The sequence below is a fragment of the Sorghum bicolor genome, chromosome 3, assembly GCF_000003195.3.
Source record: "Sorghum bicolor cultivar BTx623 chromosome 3, Sorghum_bicolor_NCBIv3, whole genome shotgun sequence".
Classification (NCBI taxonomy): domain Eukaryota; kingdom Viridiplantae; phylum Streptophyta; class Magnoliopsida; order Poales; family Poaceae; genus Sorghum; species Sorghum bicolor.
This window is the reverse complement of record NC_012872.2, coordinates 52,799,743-52,822,125: the sequence shown is the minus strand read 5'-3', so window position 1 is coordinate 52,822,125 and position 22,383 is coordinate 52,799,743. Positions and strand designations below refer to the sequence as shown.

Below are 22,383 nucleotides of genomic sequence, written 5' to 3'. Positions count from 1 at the left end.
GTGGCGTGAGGTCATCACCGATCCTCAGAGCACCTGAGCGACCACCTCTCTTAGCTGCCTCGGCTGCTGCTGCAACTGCCTCTGCCACCTCTGCCTCTCTATCACTGGCCTTGCGCTTCTTCGTGGCTAGCTTCTTGCCCTTGCCTTTTTCTGCCGCTGATAGGCGACGGGGAGGATCGCCTCCAACATCACCTCCTGAGGAACCTCCAGTGCCAGCTGCCGGACCACTGACGTTCTTGCAACGAGCCATTGCAAGAACAAACGACTGAACGAACTACCGTCAAAGCAACCAACTGACAAAGGAGATCAACGCGCTGCAGAGAATAGACAAGATAGGGTATATATAAACAAACATAACAACTAGAGGTGAGAAAACCCTATAGATCGCAAGAAAGGATAAGGAACGAGCGCGAACGGCTTACGATCCAAGGACGAGACGCGTTCCGAATGAGATATCGCGATCGAAGACTGCCGGAGATCACGAAACCTCTCCTTAAGGTGTTGCACATGGGGAACGGAGAAGATCAAGGTCAAAAACCTTTTTCTAATCCATTGAGACAATAACTCAAACACCTTAAGGGCATGGATCAAAGGACTCACCCAAACCCTTGAAATCTCGCGAGATTTGATCCACGCGAGAAGAGAAGGGAGAGGAGAAGACCGGGGGCGGATCTGGCGCGGGGGCGAGGTCTGAGGCCGCCGGGATCAAGGACGACGACGGTGGCGGCGGGTTCACCGAGTTAGGGCACGGGGGAGGCTCGGGCGAAATCCAGAGACGAAAAGAAAACCGCCCGCGAAACCCCCTGGGCGCGGGCTTTATGCGCCCACCGCGGGGTCACCGGACGCTCTTAATGTGGCACCGGACGCGTCCGGTGACCACCGGACTCATACGCAGAGAGGTATGCAAATTTGCATCGCAGCGGACGATGGCCACCAGACGCTGGCTTTAGCGTCCGGTGCCATAGGGCACGCTTGGTAAGCACCGGACGCACATCACCGGACGCTACAGGGACACTGTTCCTGCGTCCGGTGAGTGCAGTCTGGCACACTCACCGCACCGGACGCACTGAGACAGCGTCCGGTGCATCGTCCGGTGCTGCTCTGAGCACTTTTTCAACTTAGCACTCCGTCCGACTTTGACCCAACCAAGTTCCATTTTCAAAGACACATAAATAAACACAAAATGGAACTAGTATGAGTGATTTCTCTCAAACCCTCAAAATTTTCACAAATATTTAGCCATAGGCTTAGTAGTTTTTATGAAAATAATTCAAGAAATCACCAAGGAGCATCATGTGGCCATAAATCTAGGGGTTTTAATCACAATGAGCTTTGAATGCTCCCCCTATCTATGGACGAACACAGCGGATGCTCAAAGAATAACCGAAAAGAAAACAATCAACTAGCAAGCATGCATATGATATGAGGTGTAATGCAATAATTGAAAGTAAACTAATGCTTGTCAAGTTTGATCCAAGGTTAAGCTTTTTCACACACACAAAGGGGTTATCTTAACCATGTTAGACAAGCCCTACATGCAAGTTTTGTATTTTAGTTTTAGTATGCATGATATGCAAAGCAAAAGCTATTCAACACACAACTTTTATCTTTTAGTGAAGTTAGAGAGGTCAAGCACGTTTAGTTCATTTCTCAACATACAAAACCTAGCTTCATCTAGGGGTTTTGTGAAGATATCCGCCAATTGATTTTCCGTTCCCACATTCTCTAGAGATATGTCACCTTTAGCAACGTGATCCCTAAGGAAGTGGTGGCGGATGTCAATATGTTTTGTGCGGGTGTGTTGAACCGGGTTGTTTGCAAGTTTTACGGCACTTTCGTTATCACACAACAAAGTTACTTTGTCTAGTACTACATCATAGTCTAGCAAAGTTTGTTTCATGTAAAGTATTTGTGCACAACAAGCACCGGCGGCAATGTATTCCGCCTCGGCCGTTGACAAGGCAACACTATTTTGTTTCTTTAACATCCAAGAGACAAGTGATCTACCAAGGAAATGGCACCCTCCGGATGTGCTTTTTCTATCAATCTGGCACCCGGCATAATCCGAATCGGAATAGCCTACAAGTTGGAATCTTGCACCTTTGGGATACCATAAACCTAGGCAAGGTGTGTATTTTAAATACCTAAGAATTCTCTTGACGGCAATCAAGTGAGATTCCATAGGCATTGCTTGATATCTAGCACACATACACACACTAAACATGATATCAGGCCTAGATGCGGTGAGGTAGAGTAGACTTCCTATCATGGAGCGATAGAGAGTCTTGTCAATTTGGTTACCTCCCTCATCCAAGTCGAGATGCCCATTTGATGCCATGGGAGTCTTGATTGGCTTGCAATCCATCATCTTGAACCTCTTGAGAAGATCTTCAGTGTACTTCTCTTGAGAGATGAAGACTCCTTCCTTCATTTGCTTGACTTGAAATCCTAGGAAGAAGGATAGCTCGCCAATCATGGACATCTCAAACTCCTTGGACATCAAATCACAAAATTCCTTGCAAAAATCTTCATTAGTAGAGCCAAAAATAATATCATCAACATAAACTTGGCAAATGAAGATTTCCCCATTCATTTTCTTGGTGAAGAGTGTTGTGTCAACTTTCCCAATCTTGAAGCCCTTCTCAATGAGGAAGTCCCTAAGCCTCTCATACCAAGCTCTAGGAGCTTGCTTGAGATCATAGAGAGCCTTGGACAACCGGTAGACATGCTTGGGGTACCTAGGGTCTTCAAAACCGGGGGGTTGCTCAACATAGACAAGTTCATTAATATATCCATTCAAAAAAGCACTTTTCACATCCATTTGAAATAACATGATATCATGACTAGATGCATACGCAAGTAGGATACGGATTGCTTCAAGTTTTGCCACTGGTGCAAAGGTTTCACCAAAGTCAAGACCTTCCACTTGTGAAAAGCCTTTTGCCACGAGCCTTGCCTTGTTGCGCACCACTTTGCCTTGATCATCCTTCTTGTTCCGGAAGACCCACTTTGTTCCAATCACTCTTGTATCTTTGGGTCGCTCTTCAAGTGTCCACACTTGGTTGCGAGAGAAGTTGTTCAACTCCTCTTGCATGGCCATGATCCAATCCGCATCACGAAGAGCTTCCTCTATAGTCTTTGGTTCATCTTCAAAAGACACAAAAGCGTGATGTTCAATAAATAAAGCATGTCTAGAACGAGTAGTTACACCACGTGATGGACTCCCGATGATGAGATCTTGAGAGTGATCTTGGAGGAGATGTGATGTTTTTCTTGGTGCCACTTGAGGGGTTGGTTGGGGAGCATCAACGTCTTGTGCTTGTGCCACCGCTTGTTCATGAGTGACTTGAGTGTCTTCATGAGCATCTCTCACATCCTTGTCTTCATCTTGTGGATCATGTGAGGTGGATGGTGGCTCAATGACTTGCACATCATCATCATTTTCTTTTGGCTTGATGTCTCCCACCGGCATGTTCTTCATGGCATCCCTCAATGGTTCACCACCTACATCATCAAGATTATCACTTGCTCCTTGAGGGCCATTAGTTTCATCAAATTCAACATCAAATGTTTCTTCAACCATGTTTGTGGCATGGTTAAAGACCCTATATGCCTTGGACTTTGATGAATAGCCAACCAAGTAGCCAATGTCACATCTTCTTTGGAACTTTCCCAAGTGTTGGCGCTTCTTGTAGATGTAGCATTTGCACCCAAACACTCTAAAGAATGAGACATCAGGCTTCTTCCCATTGAGCAACTCATATGGTGTCTTCTCTAGGAACTTGTCAGGAAAGAGCCGATTTGAGGCATAGCATGCGGTGTTGATTGCCTCCGCCCACATCTTCTCCGAAGTGTTGTACTCATCTAGCATTGTTCTTGCCATGGTGATCAATGTCCGGTTCTTTCTTTCTACAACCCCATTTTGTTGTGGTGTGTATGTTGAGGAGAACTCATGCTTGATTCCCACTTCATCACAATACTCTTCAATGTTGGTGTTGTCAAATTCTTTGCCATTGTCACTTCTAATCTTCTTGATCTTGACATCAAATTAATTTTGGGCATTCTTTGCAAACTTCTTGAATATTGATGCAACTTCGGCCTTGTCTTGCAAGAAGAATGTCCAAGTGTACCGGGAGAAGTCGTCAACTATGACCAAGCAATATTTGTTGCCTCCAAGACTAGCATATGTGGTTGGTCCAAATAAATCCATGTGAAGTAGCTCAAGCACTCTTGAAGTAGAGAGATAGGCCTTGGTTGGATGAGTGTTTGCCACTTGCTTGCCGGCTTGACATGCACTACAAAGCTTGTCCTTCTCAAATGTCACATCCTTCAAGCCTCTAATCAATTCTTTCTTCATCAACTTCTTGAGTGTGCCCATTCCAACATGTGCTAACCTTCTATGCCACAACCACCCAAGTGAAGTCTTGGTGAATAAGCAAGTCTTGACATCAACTTCATCGGATGAGAAATCAACTACATATAGGTTGTTGTGTCGGAAGCCTTTGAATATCACTTCGTTGTCATCTTCCTTGGTCACAATCACTTCCTTCTTCTTGAATAGGCATTCAAATCCAAGATCACAAAGTTGTCCAACCGAGAGCAAGTTGAAACTCAATGATTGCACATAGAGCACATTGGTGATGGAGTTGTCATTTGATATAGCAACCTTTCCTAGCCCCTTGACCTTGCCTTTTGAATTGTCACCAAATGTGATCTTCTCTTGGTTGTCAACATCTTCATCAAGAGAGGTAAACATCCGGGGATCTCCGGTCATATGTTGAGTGCAACCACTATCAATTACCCAATGTGATCCACCGGTCTTGTAGTTCACCTAGACACAAGAGATCAAGCTTGAGATTTAGGGACCCACATTTGCTTAGGGCCCTTGACCTTCTCTACTAGTTGCTTTGGCACCCAAATCTTCTTTGGCCTTTGCTTGTTGGGCGGCCCCATGAAGCTAACCTTGACCTTGCCACACTTGTCTTTCCTTACAATGTAATGAGCATTGAAGGCAAATGGTCTTGCATGCTTGGGCAAGGGTGGTGGTAGTGGTGCCTTACACTCATGAGCAAAGTGTCCTTCTTGGCCACACTCAAAACATCTCTTTGGCTTTGGCTTGCTTGGTTGATCATGAGTGGCTAGTGACATGATGAGCTTTGTTTGATGAGCCTTGTAGCAAATCCCACTCTTGTCCATCTTCATGACGGTGTTCATGAAAAGCTCACTTTGAAGGTCCTTCCCCTTTGTGAACTTAGCTAACCCCATGGTTAGGTGTTCCTTCTCTTTCTTGAGCTTGTTGTTCTCTTGAGTTAGCTTTTTGATGATTGGGTCATTGTTGCTAGCTAACTCATCCAAGATGAATGTCTCATCCTCTTCTTGCTTGTCATACATCAAACCAAGCTTGAGATATTGATTTTCTTCTTTGAGTAACTTGTTCTCATATGCAAGCTTCTTGTCTGATCAAGTGACTCAATCACTATTGTCTTGTGCTTGGCTTGTTCTTGCAACTCTTTCTTGAGCATGACAATTTCATCCTTGAGCTTGATAGTGTCCCCATCGCTCTCGGCCACTACCACTTTCTTGCCCTTGCAATCAACACATTTGCTTGTGCTCTCCACAAGTAAGTCATCACAAGATGTGGCTACATCAAGCTTAGCAACATTGTTAGTTGCAACATGTGTTTCATCAATTGCAAGTTCATAAGCAATCTCAAGATTGTCATAGTTTGCTTTTAGAGTTGTCAACTCTTCTTTCATTGCTCTACATCTAGTGATAAGCTCATCATGAACACTCTCAAGTTTATCATGTTTTTCTTTGAGCTCTTTTAAAGAGAGTTTGAGCTCCTTGAGCTTAGTGGTCATGATTTCATTTTGATCTCTAAGCTCATCACTAGACTTAAGCTTTGCTAGAAGTGATTCATTTTCAAGTTCAAGCTTTTCATTTTCACTTCTAGATTTTCTTATGACTTTTGTGTACTTGTTAAGCAATTTTACAAGTTCATCATAAGAAGGTGATTCGTATTCACTATCACTTTCACTACTCTCATCCTCACTTTGTACCTTCCGGTCACCCTTATCCATAAGGCATAGGTGTGTAGAGGATGTAGATGGTGGTGAAGATGATGGTGAGGAAGCATCAATGGCAATGGCGGCCACCTTCTCATCATCACTTTCATTGCCGGAGGAGTCACCACTTGAGCTCTCAATGTCGGTGAGCCAATCACCAACAATGTAGGCCTTGCCATTCTTCTTCTTGTAGTGCTCCTTCTTCTTGCCACCTTTCTTCTTGTATTGCTTCTTGTCATTCTTGTCATCATCACTTGAGTCATCTTGCTCTTTGTTCTTCTTCTTGTATTTGTCCTTCTTGGGCTTTGGACATTGATGAGCAAGATGGCCAAGCTCACCACAATTGTAGCAATCCATCTCGGAGATGGGCTTTCTCTTGCTACTTGTGAAGAACTTCTTCTTCTTAGAGTCAAAGTTGACTCCATTCTTGTTGAGCTTCTTCAACATCTTTGTGGTTCTTCTCACCATGAGGGCAATATATGCATCATCATCACTTGAAGTTGATGACTCAACTTCAATCTTCTTGGCCTTGCCCTTGTGAGAAGCCTTGAGAGCCAAGTCCTTCTTATCCTTCTTGGCCAATGAGGAGTCATCTTGGGGGTTCATGTGCATGTACATCTCATAAGCATTGATCTTCCCTAATATGGCGGTTGGTGTAGCGGTGGAAAGATCGCCTTGATGAAGCACCGTCACTATGTGCCCATATTTCTCAATGGGAAGCACACATAGTATCTTCCTTGCTACATCCGCCACACTCATTTAAGTGAGCCCAAGTCCATTTAGCTCCTCAAAAATGACATTCAAGCGAGAATACATTTCATTAGCATTTTCTTTGGGAAGCATCTCAAATGTATTTAGCTTGTTCATCACTAAGTGATAGCGTTCCTCGCATTCACTCTTTGATCCCTCATGGAGCGCACAAAGTTCCTTCCAAAGAGCATTGGCGGTTTTGTGGCTCCTAACGCGGTTGAACACCTCTTTGCAAAGGCCTCTAAAGATGTGGTTTTTGGCCTTCGCATTCCACTTCTCGTTTTCTTGCTCTTGTGGAGTAAGAGTGGTGTCTTTTGCCAGAGGGGTAAACCCTTCGGTCGCGGCTTTTAGGCACTTTACATCGCATGCCTCAAGGTATGACTCCATCCGTATTTTCCAATACGGGAAGTCATCCCCATCGAACATGGGTGGCGGTCCATCCCCGTTAGACATCTTTTCTCTAGGCGGTGAAACCTAAATAATGAGCACAAGGCTCCGATACCAATTGAAAGGATCAAGATGCCCAAGAGGGGGGGGTGAATTGGGCTTCTCCAAAAATTTAAGCAACCTATAAGCTCCAATTCAACCCCTTGTGCCTAGTGTGACCTAGAGAGCTACCGGATAAAAGTTTTGCAACCTAGTTCCAATCCTATTCTAGCATGGCAATTCTAAGAATGTAAAAGCACAAAGTAAATGCTAGAATGTAAAGGAGTAGTGGAAGAAAGTGCTCGGCGATGTTTTGCCGAGGTATCGGAGAGTCGCCACTCTCCACTAGTCCTCGTTGGAGCACCCGCACAAGGGTCTTGCTGCCCCTTGGTCCGCGCAAGGACTAAGTGCTCTCTACGGGCTGATTCTTCGACACTCCGTCGCGGTGAATCGCCCAAAACCGCTCACAAGCTTGACACGAGCCACCCACAAGAACTCCGGGCGGTCTTCGTGCCTCCAATCACCACCGAACCGTCTAGGTGATGGCGATCACCAAGAGTAACAAGCAAAGAACTCTCACTTGACCCAAATAAGGCTCTAGAGAGTGGTGGATGCACACTTGACTCTTGGAATTCACTAGAGAAGGATTCCCTCAAGAAATCACTCAAATCTCAATCCTCTCTAGGCTCTTGCTGCTCTGTTGCTCCACAACAAGTTTCTCTGATGTTCAAATGGGCAAGAGAGCTCTCATGGACGAGGTGGAGGAGTATAAATACTACCCACGAAGTCCAAAGGTCGGCCAACCGTATTCCACTGAAAACGGGGTCACCGGACGCACATTATGTTGCACCAGACGCACTGCACCGAGCGTCCGGTGCTCCGTAATGGCTAACTGTACTTGCTTCTGATAGGTCACCGGACGCTAACTTCCTGCGTCCGGTGCACCGTCCAGTGCTCTGGGAAGATTTACATGCTCCCTGCGCATGGGACCGGACGCTACCCGGTGCGTCCGGTGCTCGGGGAAGGTTTACAACCTCCCTGGGTATGGGACCGAACGCTACCCGGTGAGTCCGGTGCCAGTGTCCGGTGCTTAACCCTAAGCACCGAGAACTCCCAACGGCTAGGGACCTCACCGGACGCACTCACAGAGCGTCCGGTGTAGCGTCCTGTGCCCTGTTGGGTATTCTTAACATCATTACCAAAAGTAGACTAAGTTCTCTAAATCTAGTAACGGTGCCAAAAATGCCAAACCTATCCCTCACACCACTTAAGCCAAGTTGTCATCCCCAGCATGATATAAGAGACGCGGTATTGAAATATGCAATTGCTCTTCTAAATAAATAATGAATGGGATCTGCAAGCGCACAGATTAATACCAATGTAGCATTTTAACCGGAAAGTATTCCAGGTATCGTTATTTATATTTTTACCACTGGGAAGGGATTAGCAATCATCAATAGTGATTACAGAATAGAATATGAGATTGAGCATCTATCATTGCATGTATAATTGAGAACATTTATCTAACTCTTCATACAAGGATAAGTGTCACATAAAAGATATATGAAATAATAATAGTGACAAGGATAACTAATCTGATCTAGCCACATAATAAATATGATAAGCACCTCAATTAGATACTCTAGAAAGTCATTAGCATGGTATTAGAACGAACTACAAGAATATTCCCTAAGTTATTCTCAACTATATAGTCTAGCATATCATAGTTAGTGCAAGCATACTTAGAAATCATTGCAAGACAAGACTACGCCCATGCATAGTGATATTAGCAAGGTAAATGAGAAACATAGCAATCACTCCCCTGTAATAATGCTGCTCTGCCAGCCCAATACACGAGAGGGGGACTATATAAGAATCAATGAAGCTGTCACTATCACGAACCACCCCACGATCTGGCATATTGGGTACAATCGCAGATAAATACGGTATAAGCACCACGCCTACACAATATCTATCATTTACCCATGGATCCGATGGATAAACGCTATATGATCCTAAGCATGTATATAGATCCAATCTAACTAAGCCAAGTACATAACTATGATAAACTAAGAACAATATAATCTTGAATATAAGCAAGTAGAGCAAAGTCATAAGCAATATATTGAAGTAGAACAAAGTCATATTCATAATATTGAAGAACAAAGATAATTAGAAGAACAATTAGAAGCACAATTAGAGAATTACCAAGAATCCTCTTGACAGATCCGGAAACCAATCGAAGATTGACTCCTTCTAGTTCTAATCCTATGTAGCTATGCTAATCTAGATATCTAATTGATGTGGTGGCTCTAATCTTGATCAGAGGCTTCTTCTCCCTTGAGGAACAATGAATTAGGGTTGAGAGGCTCTCTCCTCCAGGGGCCAGGGGGTCTGGTTTTATAGTCCCTCCAAGTGAATATGGGCCATTGGATCAAACCGACATAGATTGTATGGTTTAGATTCATCCTTTAGGTCGGTGGAGATCTCCCACGAAGCAGAGTCCTGATTGGACTCCCAGAGGGGGCGGGCGCCCAAGGCAGGAGGGCGGGCGCCCTGCCTCTGGCCCCGTTTCGCCTCCGCTTCGGTCTCGTGGCTTCTGGAGTCTTCTAGATGTAAGATAATTGCGCGGCACGTTAATATCTCTATGTAATCCCGACGTGTGGGCCTTTCTTCCGTATTTCCTGATAACCCCCTGCAGAAATAGACAAACACCAAAACTCGTGGAATTCTGTCAGATAAAACCCTAAGTTTGGATCTTGATTTCATTTGGATCCTTTTCTTTATTTATTCGATAATTAAATTTGATACTTAAGGACCGTCAACATGCCCCATTGGGCACCCTAACTTCGTCGAAACGCGATCGCTCCAAAACGAAGTTGGTTCCTCTCGATCTAAGGACTATCACTGAGCTGCCTAGTGCTAGGTTTACCAAGTGTGCATCACACCTAAACCTAAAGCCTTGCCTAAATCAAGCTACTAGATCAAAGCCCCTCTTAATAGTACGGTCAAAGGAAAACAAAGTCCTAAACTACTCTAAGTGCCCTTCTTCACCATATGGCACTTAGACCTAGTCTAGTCTTGATGATGTCCATCCATCCTTTGAAAACCGGAACGATTTCCACTATTAAGTAGGCATGTACGTCCCTGTCCATCGAGTACCTATTACCATGACCTTACCTATGACTTTGCCTCTGCAAAACACACGTTAGTCATAGTAATCAACAATGTCATTAATCACCGAAATCACTAGGGGCCTAGATGCTCTTTCAATTCCCTTCACAATTGGGTCCTACTTGTCATATAGATGGGGAGTGGACTGTAAATGACTCAACGAGAGTGTCACACACGCGATCTACCACATGGCCCAGAATGTAGGGTGCATCCACAAGTAAACAACATATAAGCGCCAAGCTTAATGTTGGCCACTTAACTCACTCAAGTACTGAGCTAAGTGCTATGCAAACTTATGCATAATCTATCTTAATTATAACTATATCAAGCATACTACCAAAGTAAACTAAGAACATAATAGATAGAAACATAATATACAAAGCATAAAGTCATGAAATATAGAGGATATAATGGCTATACCAGCCTCTAGATGATGAATCTAGAATCCTGAGCAGTAGCCCAACTCTACTTGAATCTACTAGCTAGCCTATACTAGAGCTTTGAAGAATTGGAGATCTATTCTATTCTCTCTAGTGGATCTTCTCAAATAATTATGGTAGCTCTAAAGATCGATTGATCAACTCATGATTGATGCCTCAAGGGGTCTGGGGTGATATATATAGTGGGAACCATCAAATCTGAGCCTTTGAATCAAACCAACCTTAAGCAATGGTCTAAGATTGATCCTCCGAGGTGGTGGAGAATTGACGTTGAAGCGGAGGTTAACATGTGAGATCCATAGGCTGGCCACCCTACAGGTTGGGCCAGTCAACCCCACATATCATCCTCACACTTTGCTTTGGTGGTTTGACTTCTGGAGTGTTCTAGAGTATTCTCAAGTCAGTTTTATCATGGATAAATGTGATAAAAAATCTGATGATTAGGTCCACCTTGACAATTTTTTGGATAAACCCTACTAAAGACATAGATTCACCAAAACTTATGAAATTTGTTAGTTTAGCGCTCCTAAACCTATGTTGGTGATCATTTTCTTGCATTTATATAAATCATGTTGATGGTTTATGATGAGTGTTAACTGTCGTCAACAACCTCACCTATGGCACATCCATGTCAATGATTTCTAGGAGGAAGAAGGTGACTGTTGATGGTCATTAAACCCAATTTTGACCATCAACATTCCACGAAACTAAAGGTAAATCAAGTACAAGTTATTGTTTATAAATGATCTAGTTCGATTTGTACTAGGAAAATATTTGAATGCAATGAAACTTGGTAAATTTTGTCAAATTCAAGTTTAGGAGGTTAGTGGACATGGTAGGTGGTCAAGGCCCACTTGTGAGGTTGGCCAACCCCACTTGGCAACGCCTGATGCCCCACCTAGCCTTGCCAAGTCACTAATCCTTGCCAAGGGGAGAAAACACACTTTAGAGCAATCAGACACATCGTTTTGATGTCAATTGCATCCAAAAGCCTTAGTAGAGATGCACATGGATTGAAGGGCCACCTTCTAACTTTGGACAACTCCCACATCTACCATTTTCTATAGTTCAATTGCCAACCACCTAGGAGGAACCATGTGGTGTAACCTTCACTACTACAGGAAGTCTATTCACCACTAGGACTTTCACCAACGGTTTTGAAATAACTGGTGGTCATACATATCACCACCGGCCCATTTGAAAGGTCCTAATATGGCTAGAGAGGGGGTGAATAGCCTATTTAAAAATCTACAAAGCACTAGAGCAAAGATTAGTACAACAAAAGGTGTAATGCAATTTTGCTCTAGCTCTACAAGAGTTGCAAGCCACCTATCTAACAATTCTAGTTTCTAAGATCACTAAGCATACAAGAGATATGTCACTACAAGCTAAACTAGTGAACTAAGCAACACAATACAAAGCTAACAACTAATACTAACTACACTACTTTGCGGGAAAGTAAGTAGAGAGAAAGTGATTTTTATATCAACGTGTAGAGGCAAGTGAACCAATTAAAGTAATGAAGACCAATCACCAGGAGAAATCCAATCAATCACAAGACATGAACACAATGATTTTTCTCCCGAGGTTCACGTGCTTGTCGGCTTGCTAGTCCCTATTGTGTCAACCAACACTTGATGGTTCAATGGTTAAGAGGTGTTTCATGAACCTCATTCACAAAATTAGACACAACAAGAACCTACCCACAAGTGAGGTAGCTCAATGACACATGCAATCCACTAGAGTTGCCTTTGACAATCCACCGGGGAAGGCATAAGAACCCCTCACAATCACTGGGAGATGGCCACGTACAATCACCAACTCATGTCAATGCTCCTCCGCTGCTCCAAGTCATTGAGGTGGTGGCAACCACCAAGAGTAATAAGAAATCCACAGCTCAAACGATCCCAAGTGCCAATAGATGCAGCCACTCATGCAAATACACTTGGAATCACTCCCAATCTCATAAAGATGGTAATCTGTGAAAGAGATGAGTGGGAGGTATTTACTTAGGCTCACAAGGATGTCAAGAATGTCAAAGTGCTAAGAGAGAGCCCCAAGCCAGCCAACACGTATTTATAAGCATCCTCAACAAATAGCGTTGTTACCCTCTGAAAAGCACCTCTGTTGGGGGCGTCGGACACGCCGACGCTTAGGCATCAGACTCTGCCCTGACAGCAGCTCTGGATCACTGCCACGTGTCCTCAGTCAAATGTGACCTGTTGATCTCCAACGATCACTTAAACATTAAAGCATGAGTTAACACTCATTGGACGTGTCAGGTGTTACGCACCGAACGTGTGACCCTCACACCAGACACTACTTAGAGAGTTTAGAAATTGCTCGGGAGTGCGCCAGACACTTTCAACAGTAGTCCATCGGACGCTTCTCAGCGTTCGATGCTCACTACCGAATCCTTGCTCACGACTAAAGATGACGTCACTACACCGGACGCTGGAATAGTGTCCTGGCCGCATCTGGAGACTGAGCGTCAGACGCACCGACGCTCTGCTCAAAAGCATGACACACGGCCACAATGCACCAGACGCTGGGCTAGCGTCAGATGCCTCCTCGGCCAGCTTCGAGCACTCCCGCAACTTTTTCAAAACTTTCTTCCGGCGTAATAGAAAATATGCATTTTAGTTTCTTAAAAGCATCGAGAGAGACCCAACTCTTCTCCACCTCTTCATCCCTTGCTCAAATTTGCTAACCACCAAGTGTTTCACCTTTTGCACGTGTGTTAGCATATTTTCACAAACATTTATAAGGGATAAGTTATCACACTACGTTCTAAATGCATGCACATAAATAATGTCACCTAGTGACACATGATAGACCGCTTAGCCAAAGAATTTCCCTCTTTATAGTACATATATCTATCCTAAACGTGATCACACCTCTATAGTGTCTTGATCACCAAAACCAAAACCAAAACCCTAAGTAATACCTTTGCCTTTATCTCCATGAGGTTTTGTTTTTCTCTTTCTTCTTTCTAAGTTGAGCATTTGATCATCTTGTGGTCATCACTATCATCACCATGATCATCTCTTGCTCTATCACTTGGCATGTACCCACCTCATCTAATTCACACACTTAGCATGAAGGTTAGTACTTCGGGTTTCATCAATTATCCAAAACCAAACTAGGGCTTCCAATTTTCCCCTATTTGGTAATTGATGACAATAAAGATTTTCAATAAATTTTTCTTGGATTCATGTTAATGGCTTGCTCAAGTATTTTACCATGTGTAAAGGTTATGGACAAGTTTCATAAACCCAAATTGGTAGCAATTGCCCCCTACATATGTGCTAAGACTTTGGATTTAAAAGCTTGCACATATGCTTGAATAGGAAAGATAGGAGTCAATTTCTACCAAATGATGCTAAGGTCTAAAGAATAGACCTTTGAAGCGTGAATCGGAGTTGCCAATATACACCATCCTTAGCACCATTAGTAACTAGACATTCATAAAACTAGAACACCCTATGGGATCAACATTATAAACAAAATTCTAGTACCACTTGTGAAAGCACAAAAGTCTAGTTACGCTTCCTATGCATGCTAGTTCTTCATTTCATAGCCGGCCTCACGGGGTATCGGAGAAAACATTAAAGATAATGCAAATGCAAGCAAACATATGTAATGTATATTCAAATGCAACATATAAGTTAGCTTGCTCCCCTTACTTATGTGCTTCAAAAATTTTAATTGATCTCCTTCCCTTATCATGTTACTCCCCTTTATTTTCTCCCTCTATCTATCTTTGTAATTTCTCTCCCCCTTTGTCATCAAAGACCACAAAAGGTGTGCTCAAATTTTAGATAGGTTAGTGTGAAACTATGTGAAGTGGGATCATTTTCCCAAACTAGTGTTGCCGTCCCAATCTAATGCTAAGATGAGGGCACTAATGAACCTGATTACGAACAAGGCTTCCCGATGCATGAGCACAACAAGAAGACAAGTTGTGTTTAGCGTGTTGTCCAGAACGCAGTCAAGGAGTCCCTCCCACTGTAGTTCCGCCTTCTGAGCACATCCTGCAAACTGAAACGGATTTCAACAACGGCAAACGCTACCGAGAAGAGAACCCTAAGGTTTATCCAACGATCAAAGTAATTAGGTTTCTCTATAGTCTATACCTTTAAAGAGGCACTCACCCACTAGTGTTTTGTGACAATCCCAATCACCCTAGGTCACCACAGCGAGGTTGCCTCCCTTAGCCCCATGTTCATCGAGCCACTGGTCGTGCATCTTTAGTGCACCGTTGTCGATGTCGGTTGCCTAATCCCCATGAGATCACGGCAGAAATCATTGAGTTGGGGATGGTGTACTAGGCGGAAGACGGATAGGATACGGCCGGTGGCGCCGTCCACAAGGATGGACCGAAACTCGATGATCTCTAGTAGGTAGATCACCGAACCTTCTTGGCACGTGGCCTCAAAGTCGATGACCATGAAGTGGTTAAATATCTTGACAGTGGCGGTGGACGGCTAGGGCTAGGAGCTGAGCATACCAGAAGGGGGAGCGGGGAGCTCGAGGGGGTGACAACAGGGGAAATCGGTCAGTCGATGTCGATTTGAATTTGAGTTAGGAGAGTCGTGCGTTGCAGGATGATGCAGAGGAAGGCAAGAGCAATAGATTAGATAGATCATTCGATTGGATTGGAAGGAGAAGTTGACCACGGTTAGGGATTTAATTTTATTTTCTTTCTAGGCGGCGGCGGCGGCTCCTATCCGCCCGCCCCCCTTATCCACGCCGGGCCGAGCTAGCGTAACGGGCCCGAGAAACAAAAAGGCCGGCCCCTTTAGATCATGGGCCTGACTTCTGAGGGATGTTTTCGTCCTTCAAGTCCTTTTCAGGTTCAGACTCCAACTCCAACTCACAGGACGCTTTTTCCAATCCGGATTGCGAACTACGTATTGGAGTCGATTCCGAATCTGTCCGTGGATGTGTTGTCTTGCATTGCATAGCAGTATGTACCACGCCCATATAGTGCTCTATAATCTCTGCGCTGCATCCCCTGTCGCTTGCATTGCATTGGTTGATTAGACGATGGACACGAGCGGCAACTCGCTGCCGTCCCCGTCGTGCCCCGACGGCAAGAAGCGGGAGGTGTGCTACTACTACGACGCCGGCATCGCCAGCGTCGACTACGGCGAGGACCACAGCATGGTGCCCCGCCGAGTCGACATGGCGCACGCGCTCGTCCGCTCCTACGGCCTGCTCCACGACATGAGGCGTCTTCGCACGAGGCCCGCCACCGTCACGGAGATTACCGGAGACTTTCATGAGCCCGACTACGTTCGTTTGCTGCAGAACCTCACCCCGGAGAGCTTCTACGCCGGCGGCGCCACCATGAGCGCAGCGAAGGCGCACAATATAGGCGTGCTCAAGGAAGGCGAGACTTTCTACGACAACCCTCCCATCGCCGGCCTCTGGGACTACTGCCAGCGCTACGCCGGCGGGTCGCTGGCCGCGGCGCGCGCGCTCGGCGAAGGCAAAGCCGACATCGCCATCAACTGGTCCGGCGGCATGCACCACGCGTGCAAAGCGGCGGCCAGCGGCTTCTGCTTCGTCAACGACATCGTGCTCGCCATCAAGGACCTCCTCCACCACTTCAGGCGCGTGCTGTACGTCGACATCGACGTCCACCACGGCGACGGCGTCGAGACGGCCTTCCTCGACTCCAACCGTGTGATGACAGTGTCGTTCCACCAGCGCACCAAGAATTTCTTCCCGGAGGAAAGGGGACACGTCAACCACGTCGGCGAAGGGGCCGGTCTGTACCGTGCTTTGAACGTGCCGTTCATGGAGGGCGTCGGCGACGAGGGGTACTGCGAGATGTTCAAGGCCATCATGAAAAGGGTCGTCGACGTGTTCCAGCCGGAGGCCATCGTGATGCAGTGCGGCAGCGACTCGCTCTCCGGCGACAGGCTCGGCCAGCTTAACCTGTCCATCGCCGGCCACGCCCAGTGCGTCAGCTACATGCGGAGCTTCAACTTGCCGCTGCTCCTTCTCGGCGGCGGCGGATACACCGTCAACCACGTCGCCGCCTGCTGGTGCTACGAGACGGCGGTGGCCATCGGCAAGGAGATCGACGACAACATACCGGTGCACTGCTACGACACCTACTACAGTGGCCAAGGCTACAAGCTCCATTACCCGGTGGACAAGCAACTCAAGAACGAAAACAAGAGAAGCTACCTAGAACGCACGATGACCGCGGTCCTAGAGAACCTCTCCCATCTCGAGGCGGCGCCGAGCGTGCAGTTCCAGGATCCGCCCGGGCCCGGCGGAAGCGGAAGCACCAATACCGAGCCGCTATTCTACGAACAGGCCCCGCGAGAAGACGACGACCCCATGGAGAGGCTGCATCGGCTTTGTGGCGAGAGGGACGAGCGCTGCTTCTTCAGAGAGTTGGGAAAGAAGCGACAGGTAGCCAAGGATAGAGAAAATGGCGGTCATCACCAAACGTCTCGGCCCGAACCGGTCAAAAAGTACCGACACGAAAAGTTCCATTTTAAATGTTGATTAGGAGAGTCGTTGATGGTTGATTCTTTCTTTTCTCAAGCTAAATATAATACTCCCTCCATTTTAAACTATATGACATTCTAAAAATCTTAGAGAGTCAAAACGTTTTAAGTTTGACAAAATTTATAGAACATCAAATAGGTATACTATGAAAATATAAATAATAAAGAATCTAACGATACTTAGTTGGTATCATAAATATTATTATCTTTTTCATATAAATTTAGTCAAACTTGAGATCCATTAACTGTCCAAGATTTTTTAAATGTCTTCATTTAGAATGGAGGGAGTATACGGGAACTACGCCCTACGTTGGACTCTCTCAAGAACAAATTAAGGGTGTGTTTGGTTGGGCTGTGACTTTTGGAAAAGCTACTGTGAGCTTTGAGCTTTTGAAAAGCTGCTGTGGGATGTGGGCTTTGAGAAACTCAAAAGTCATTTCGTTGGTCACTCGTGGCTTTTGAAAAAAACTAAACGGATCCCAAAAGTCAGTGAAAGCAGGGGGTGAGGTGCTTTTGGATTTGTACTACGAGAAAAGCTGCTTTTGGGCAAAAGTACTTGTGGCTTTTGGGCCCTTTGGTTGGCTTTTGGCTTTTACAAAAGCAAAAGTAGGTTCAAAAGCCCAACCAAAGGGACCCTAAAAGGCACATTTTATTAGACTAACAAATACATCCATGCGTTTTAGCAGGAGAAAAAAAGTATCCAACGGTTACGTAAACGGCAATAGGGATACTATATATCTATTTATGCTTTTCCTTTTCTACAAAATTTAAAATCTATAATTCTTTTTTCTGATAAGCATAGCATCCACAACATAAGTTCATTGACAATAATATGATAATAATATAGTATTAAGTCTATATTAAATTAAAATACAACCTTGATATATTTTTTCTTTCGTGCAACACAAAATATTAACTCATAAATATATCATAAAAAATGAATTTTCATTTTATCAATATGTTGGTATCAAGTTTTGTGACTTCCTTTGATATAAGATAGATACCCATACTACAAGTATAATATAGGGCTTTATATTTCACTAGGCATGTGGTGATTACAGAAGTACAAATGGCTAGGTTAATAAGATATATACCCGTACTACCATTCATACTCTCATAATAAATCAGCGAATAGTACTTTTAGCTATGCCTTTTTCAGACAAGCGAACATGCTCTAGATAGAGGGATGTGCAAATGTGATTATCTAGTGCCACTTGAATTATCTAACATTGCATATATGTGCGCGCGCGCCCACACACACACACTAGAGCTCAAGTGAAGCCTCACTCACATTTGCTTACTAGTTATTGCATCTTTGGAGAGATTGGGGGTGATCTTAGTATATTTGTTTTGAGAGATTGCATTGAGTCGCACTAGAGATGATGCGATCATCTTTATCAGCCCAAAGAACAGTGAGATATAAGCCACGGAAATAATCCTAGACGTTGCTGGTAAGGCTATTGGTATATGCATTAATCTTGAAAAAAGGTCCATACAGACAATAAGATTTGACAGAGGACCTTGATCATGTGCTCCATTAGTCCATTCATCCCCTAGGACCAGAGTCCGGAGGCACTTTCTCATGCGTGATTTCATAATTTGGATGTGGACAACCGACAAAGGTGTACAAGTGATGGAGAGTACAATTCTCCACACGCTCAGCATACTGTAACGACCGAGCCTAATTTCGGAAGCACACACAAAAAAACTAGTGCAAAATTTTTTTACTTGCACTCATACAAAGGAAAATACTCACAGCAGATGTAGCCTGCAACTAAGAGAATGACCACATTAGGAAAATTGTGTCCTGCACTTATATTTGCTTTACCCTTTTGCCGAAAATCGTTTGGAAACAAGTTTTGACTTGGGAACACTTCGATGTGATCTAGCATGATGTTGACCCCTTGCAGATCAGCATTTTTTAGGGGAAATTAGACTTCATTAATTGGTGTAAGGCGCTGGAAGGGTTCCGAATGATCAATAGTGGTATTTCAACGATATGGTCATCTACATAATGTAGCCTTGTAAGGGAAAGAAACCGTTGATTTTTTTTTAAAAAAAAAAACTTCAAAACGACACAGCATAAAAGCATCAGATATCGACCTACGCAAGAGGCGTTTGTTGATGTGGAGTAGACCAATTTGCTCTTTTGTTTTGCTGATTTCCCTTAAAAGGTTTTCAGGGCACGCACCCTTTCTCTAGGACTAAGGATGTCTTGGCTCCCTAAAAACTTTTGATCCTCTCTGTTTGTAAACTGTCCTTAAGAGCATCTCTAAGAGTTAAAATTTTTAGCAAGAATAGAAAAAACCAATTCAAAGGCCTTGTTTAGTTCACAAAAATTTTTGGGTTAGTCCAAAAAGCTAACACCTAATGATTGGTGCCCAAAAACCTGACATCCAAAATTTTTTGGTTGTGCTGTTCAGTTGGCAAATTTTTTTGCGTGAGCATTAATGTGCCTCATGCAAATTGTTGCATGCACATGCAAAACCATGTAACATATGTTGCAAATGACATTACTGCATTCATCTCCAATCAAAAAACTTTCACATAACATTTATTCAACACAATGTCTACATTATTCAAACAGTTGCTGTCCTCACACATTTACAACAACAAATCACCTGTAATCATCAATAAATCTATCCACATTCAATCACTGAAACCAAAACTGCAGAATTACAAATACAAGTGCCAAGACAATAACAAAACTGTCAGGCACGGTTGACCAAAGCCAAGGCCATGGAGTTACGAAATGCATTCATAAGCTCGGACTCATCAGGCACAACCTCTGCTTCAGGCTGGTCTTCATATGCTTCTTGGGGCACAAAGTTCTCATCATTGTCACACCTAGCAAAGTGTCTATCCTGGATACCACTTGTCCTAATGAAATTGTGTAGAGCACAACAAGCTACTATGATTTGGCTTTGGTTATGGGTTGCATATGAAGGAATTTCACGTAAAAATACGCCACTTCATTTTGAGCACTCCACACCTTTCAATCACATTCCTCAGTGATGAATGTGCATAATTGAAGGTTTTCTCTTTACCTTCTGGTTGGGGCCCCTCGCTGTACTCCTGCAGATGATACTTTGTTCCCTTGTACGGAGCTAGGTAACCAGGTCGGTTAGCATACCCCGAGTCCACCAGGTAATATTTTCCTGCAGCATTGCAACACCACCTGAGTATCTCCAACTTCAACAACTAATGACAACTGAATGAATTAAATGCAAATACGAACCTGTTTGGCGGATGAGGGAACGCATGCCCGAAGCGTGTCGTTGCATCCCTGAATACTCTCATGTCATGTGCAGACCCGGGCCATCCAGCAAGGACAAAAGTGAACCTCATGTCGAAGTCGCAACAAGCCAGGACATTTTGTGTGGTCATGCCCTTGCGGCACAAGTGCTGCATAAACTTGTCTTGTGGCACGACGCAAGGAACATGGGTGCCATCTATAGCCCCTATGCAGTCCTTAAAGTATGGATGGAACCTAGGCTGCTGTAATTTAGGATGCATTGTTCTAAATTCTGGATCAGCAGGCTTTATAATGTCTGCTGCTAGCTGGACAAGACACTTCAAAACTTTGTGGAACATGGCTGACACAGTTGCCATTGACCTCTCAAATCTATCCTCAGCTTGTCTAACAGATTGAGGTGCACCTACCATCCAAAGGAACATCCCTAGCGCCTCTATTGAGCTCGACTTAGTCGTAGACTTCAGGCCATAAGACTCTACCAACACGTCATGCAGCCTATAGAACATAGTTGGGTTCATCCTAAACATGTTGTAGCATTGCTTCCTATCACCCAGCTTGGTGTAAACCCATTCCAATCCAGTCAATGCTGGTTTCCTGTACTCACTCCTAGTCAAATGCTTGTCTATGTGCAAGGCATACTCATACATACCTTGAAAGTATGCATCATCATCATCAGACTCAGCCAGGTCATTGAACATCATGTCGATGGTGTCATCATTAGTCTTCCAAGATGTTGGAAGGTGCTGAAAGGAGCTCTTCCTGTGTACACAAATAATCAGTTTCCTCAGTCATCAACCACACTGTTATGCAGTGAGATTGTAATGTAGTTTCACTAACACATGCCAGTTCATCCTCATGCATGCAAAACTTACTGCAAATGGCCACCTTCATTGATAGTCAACAAAGCTTATTACATTCAAATAGTTCACACAACTGACATCACAAACATAGTTCGAATTAAAGACAATTACACACCAGTAAATTAGACAAACTCAGTTCGTACTACGCCATTACTACATGATCTTCAAAATAAAACTGAAAGAAAGGGACGGGCTCTAGTTGTCCACCCCGGCAGCTTGCTGGAGGAGGGCCAGCCTTTCTTCATGGTCAAGTCTGAGGAAGAACTTCATCTCAGCATCACTCTAGATGACCCTGTACAACCCTCGGAAGAGAGTAGGGGTCTTAGCAGATACACCCATGTCATAAGCTATCTAAGTAACCAGCTCTATCATGTACTGCGAAGCTTGGCGAGTCTCTTTCTTGAACTCCAACATGTTCTGCATCAAGTTGATCTTGCGTGCCGCTATGTCGTTGTGCGCCTGCATGTTTGTGTCGACCACCCTGGCAGCAGGGCTCCTGGGCTTCTTGTTGGGGCTTGTGGCCGTCGTGCTCGTGCTGCTGGCTCTCTTGGCTCCACTGCTTGGACTGGTGCCTCTCGTCGTCTGCATGCTGGGCAGTGTCACCTGGTACTCGGGGTCATCTATAGGCTCCTCATCACAGCTTCCTGCATCGGCCACAAAAGAGTATGGCTGACCAGCACAGAAAGCGGTTGTCCCATCGACGGTGTTCCCTGTGAACATCGTGTCCATTTCGTCCAGGTACTCAGGCAAACCGTCCCTGAATTTCTTCCAGTCTAAGTGATCCTGCAAGAAGAGAACAGCTAGGTAAGCACGGTTGCAGGAACTATGTTGGCAAATTAGGAAACAACATTTTTGACGAATGCACCTTTGTATTTGTTTCCC

General features: G+C 44.5%; 1 protein-coding gene across 1 annotated transcript; it reads left to right on the top strand.

Moving 5' to 3' along the window:
* On the top strand, positions 15,905-19,829 carry LOC8078655 (histone deacetylase 19). Its single transcript, XM_002458009.2, has 2 exons — positions 15,905-17,287; positions 19,809-19,829. Exons 1-2 carry the CDS (start codon positions 15,905-15,907, stop codon positions 19,827-19,829), a joined length of 1,404 nt encoding a protein of 467 aa, XP_002458054.2.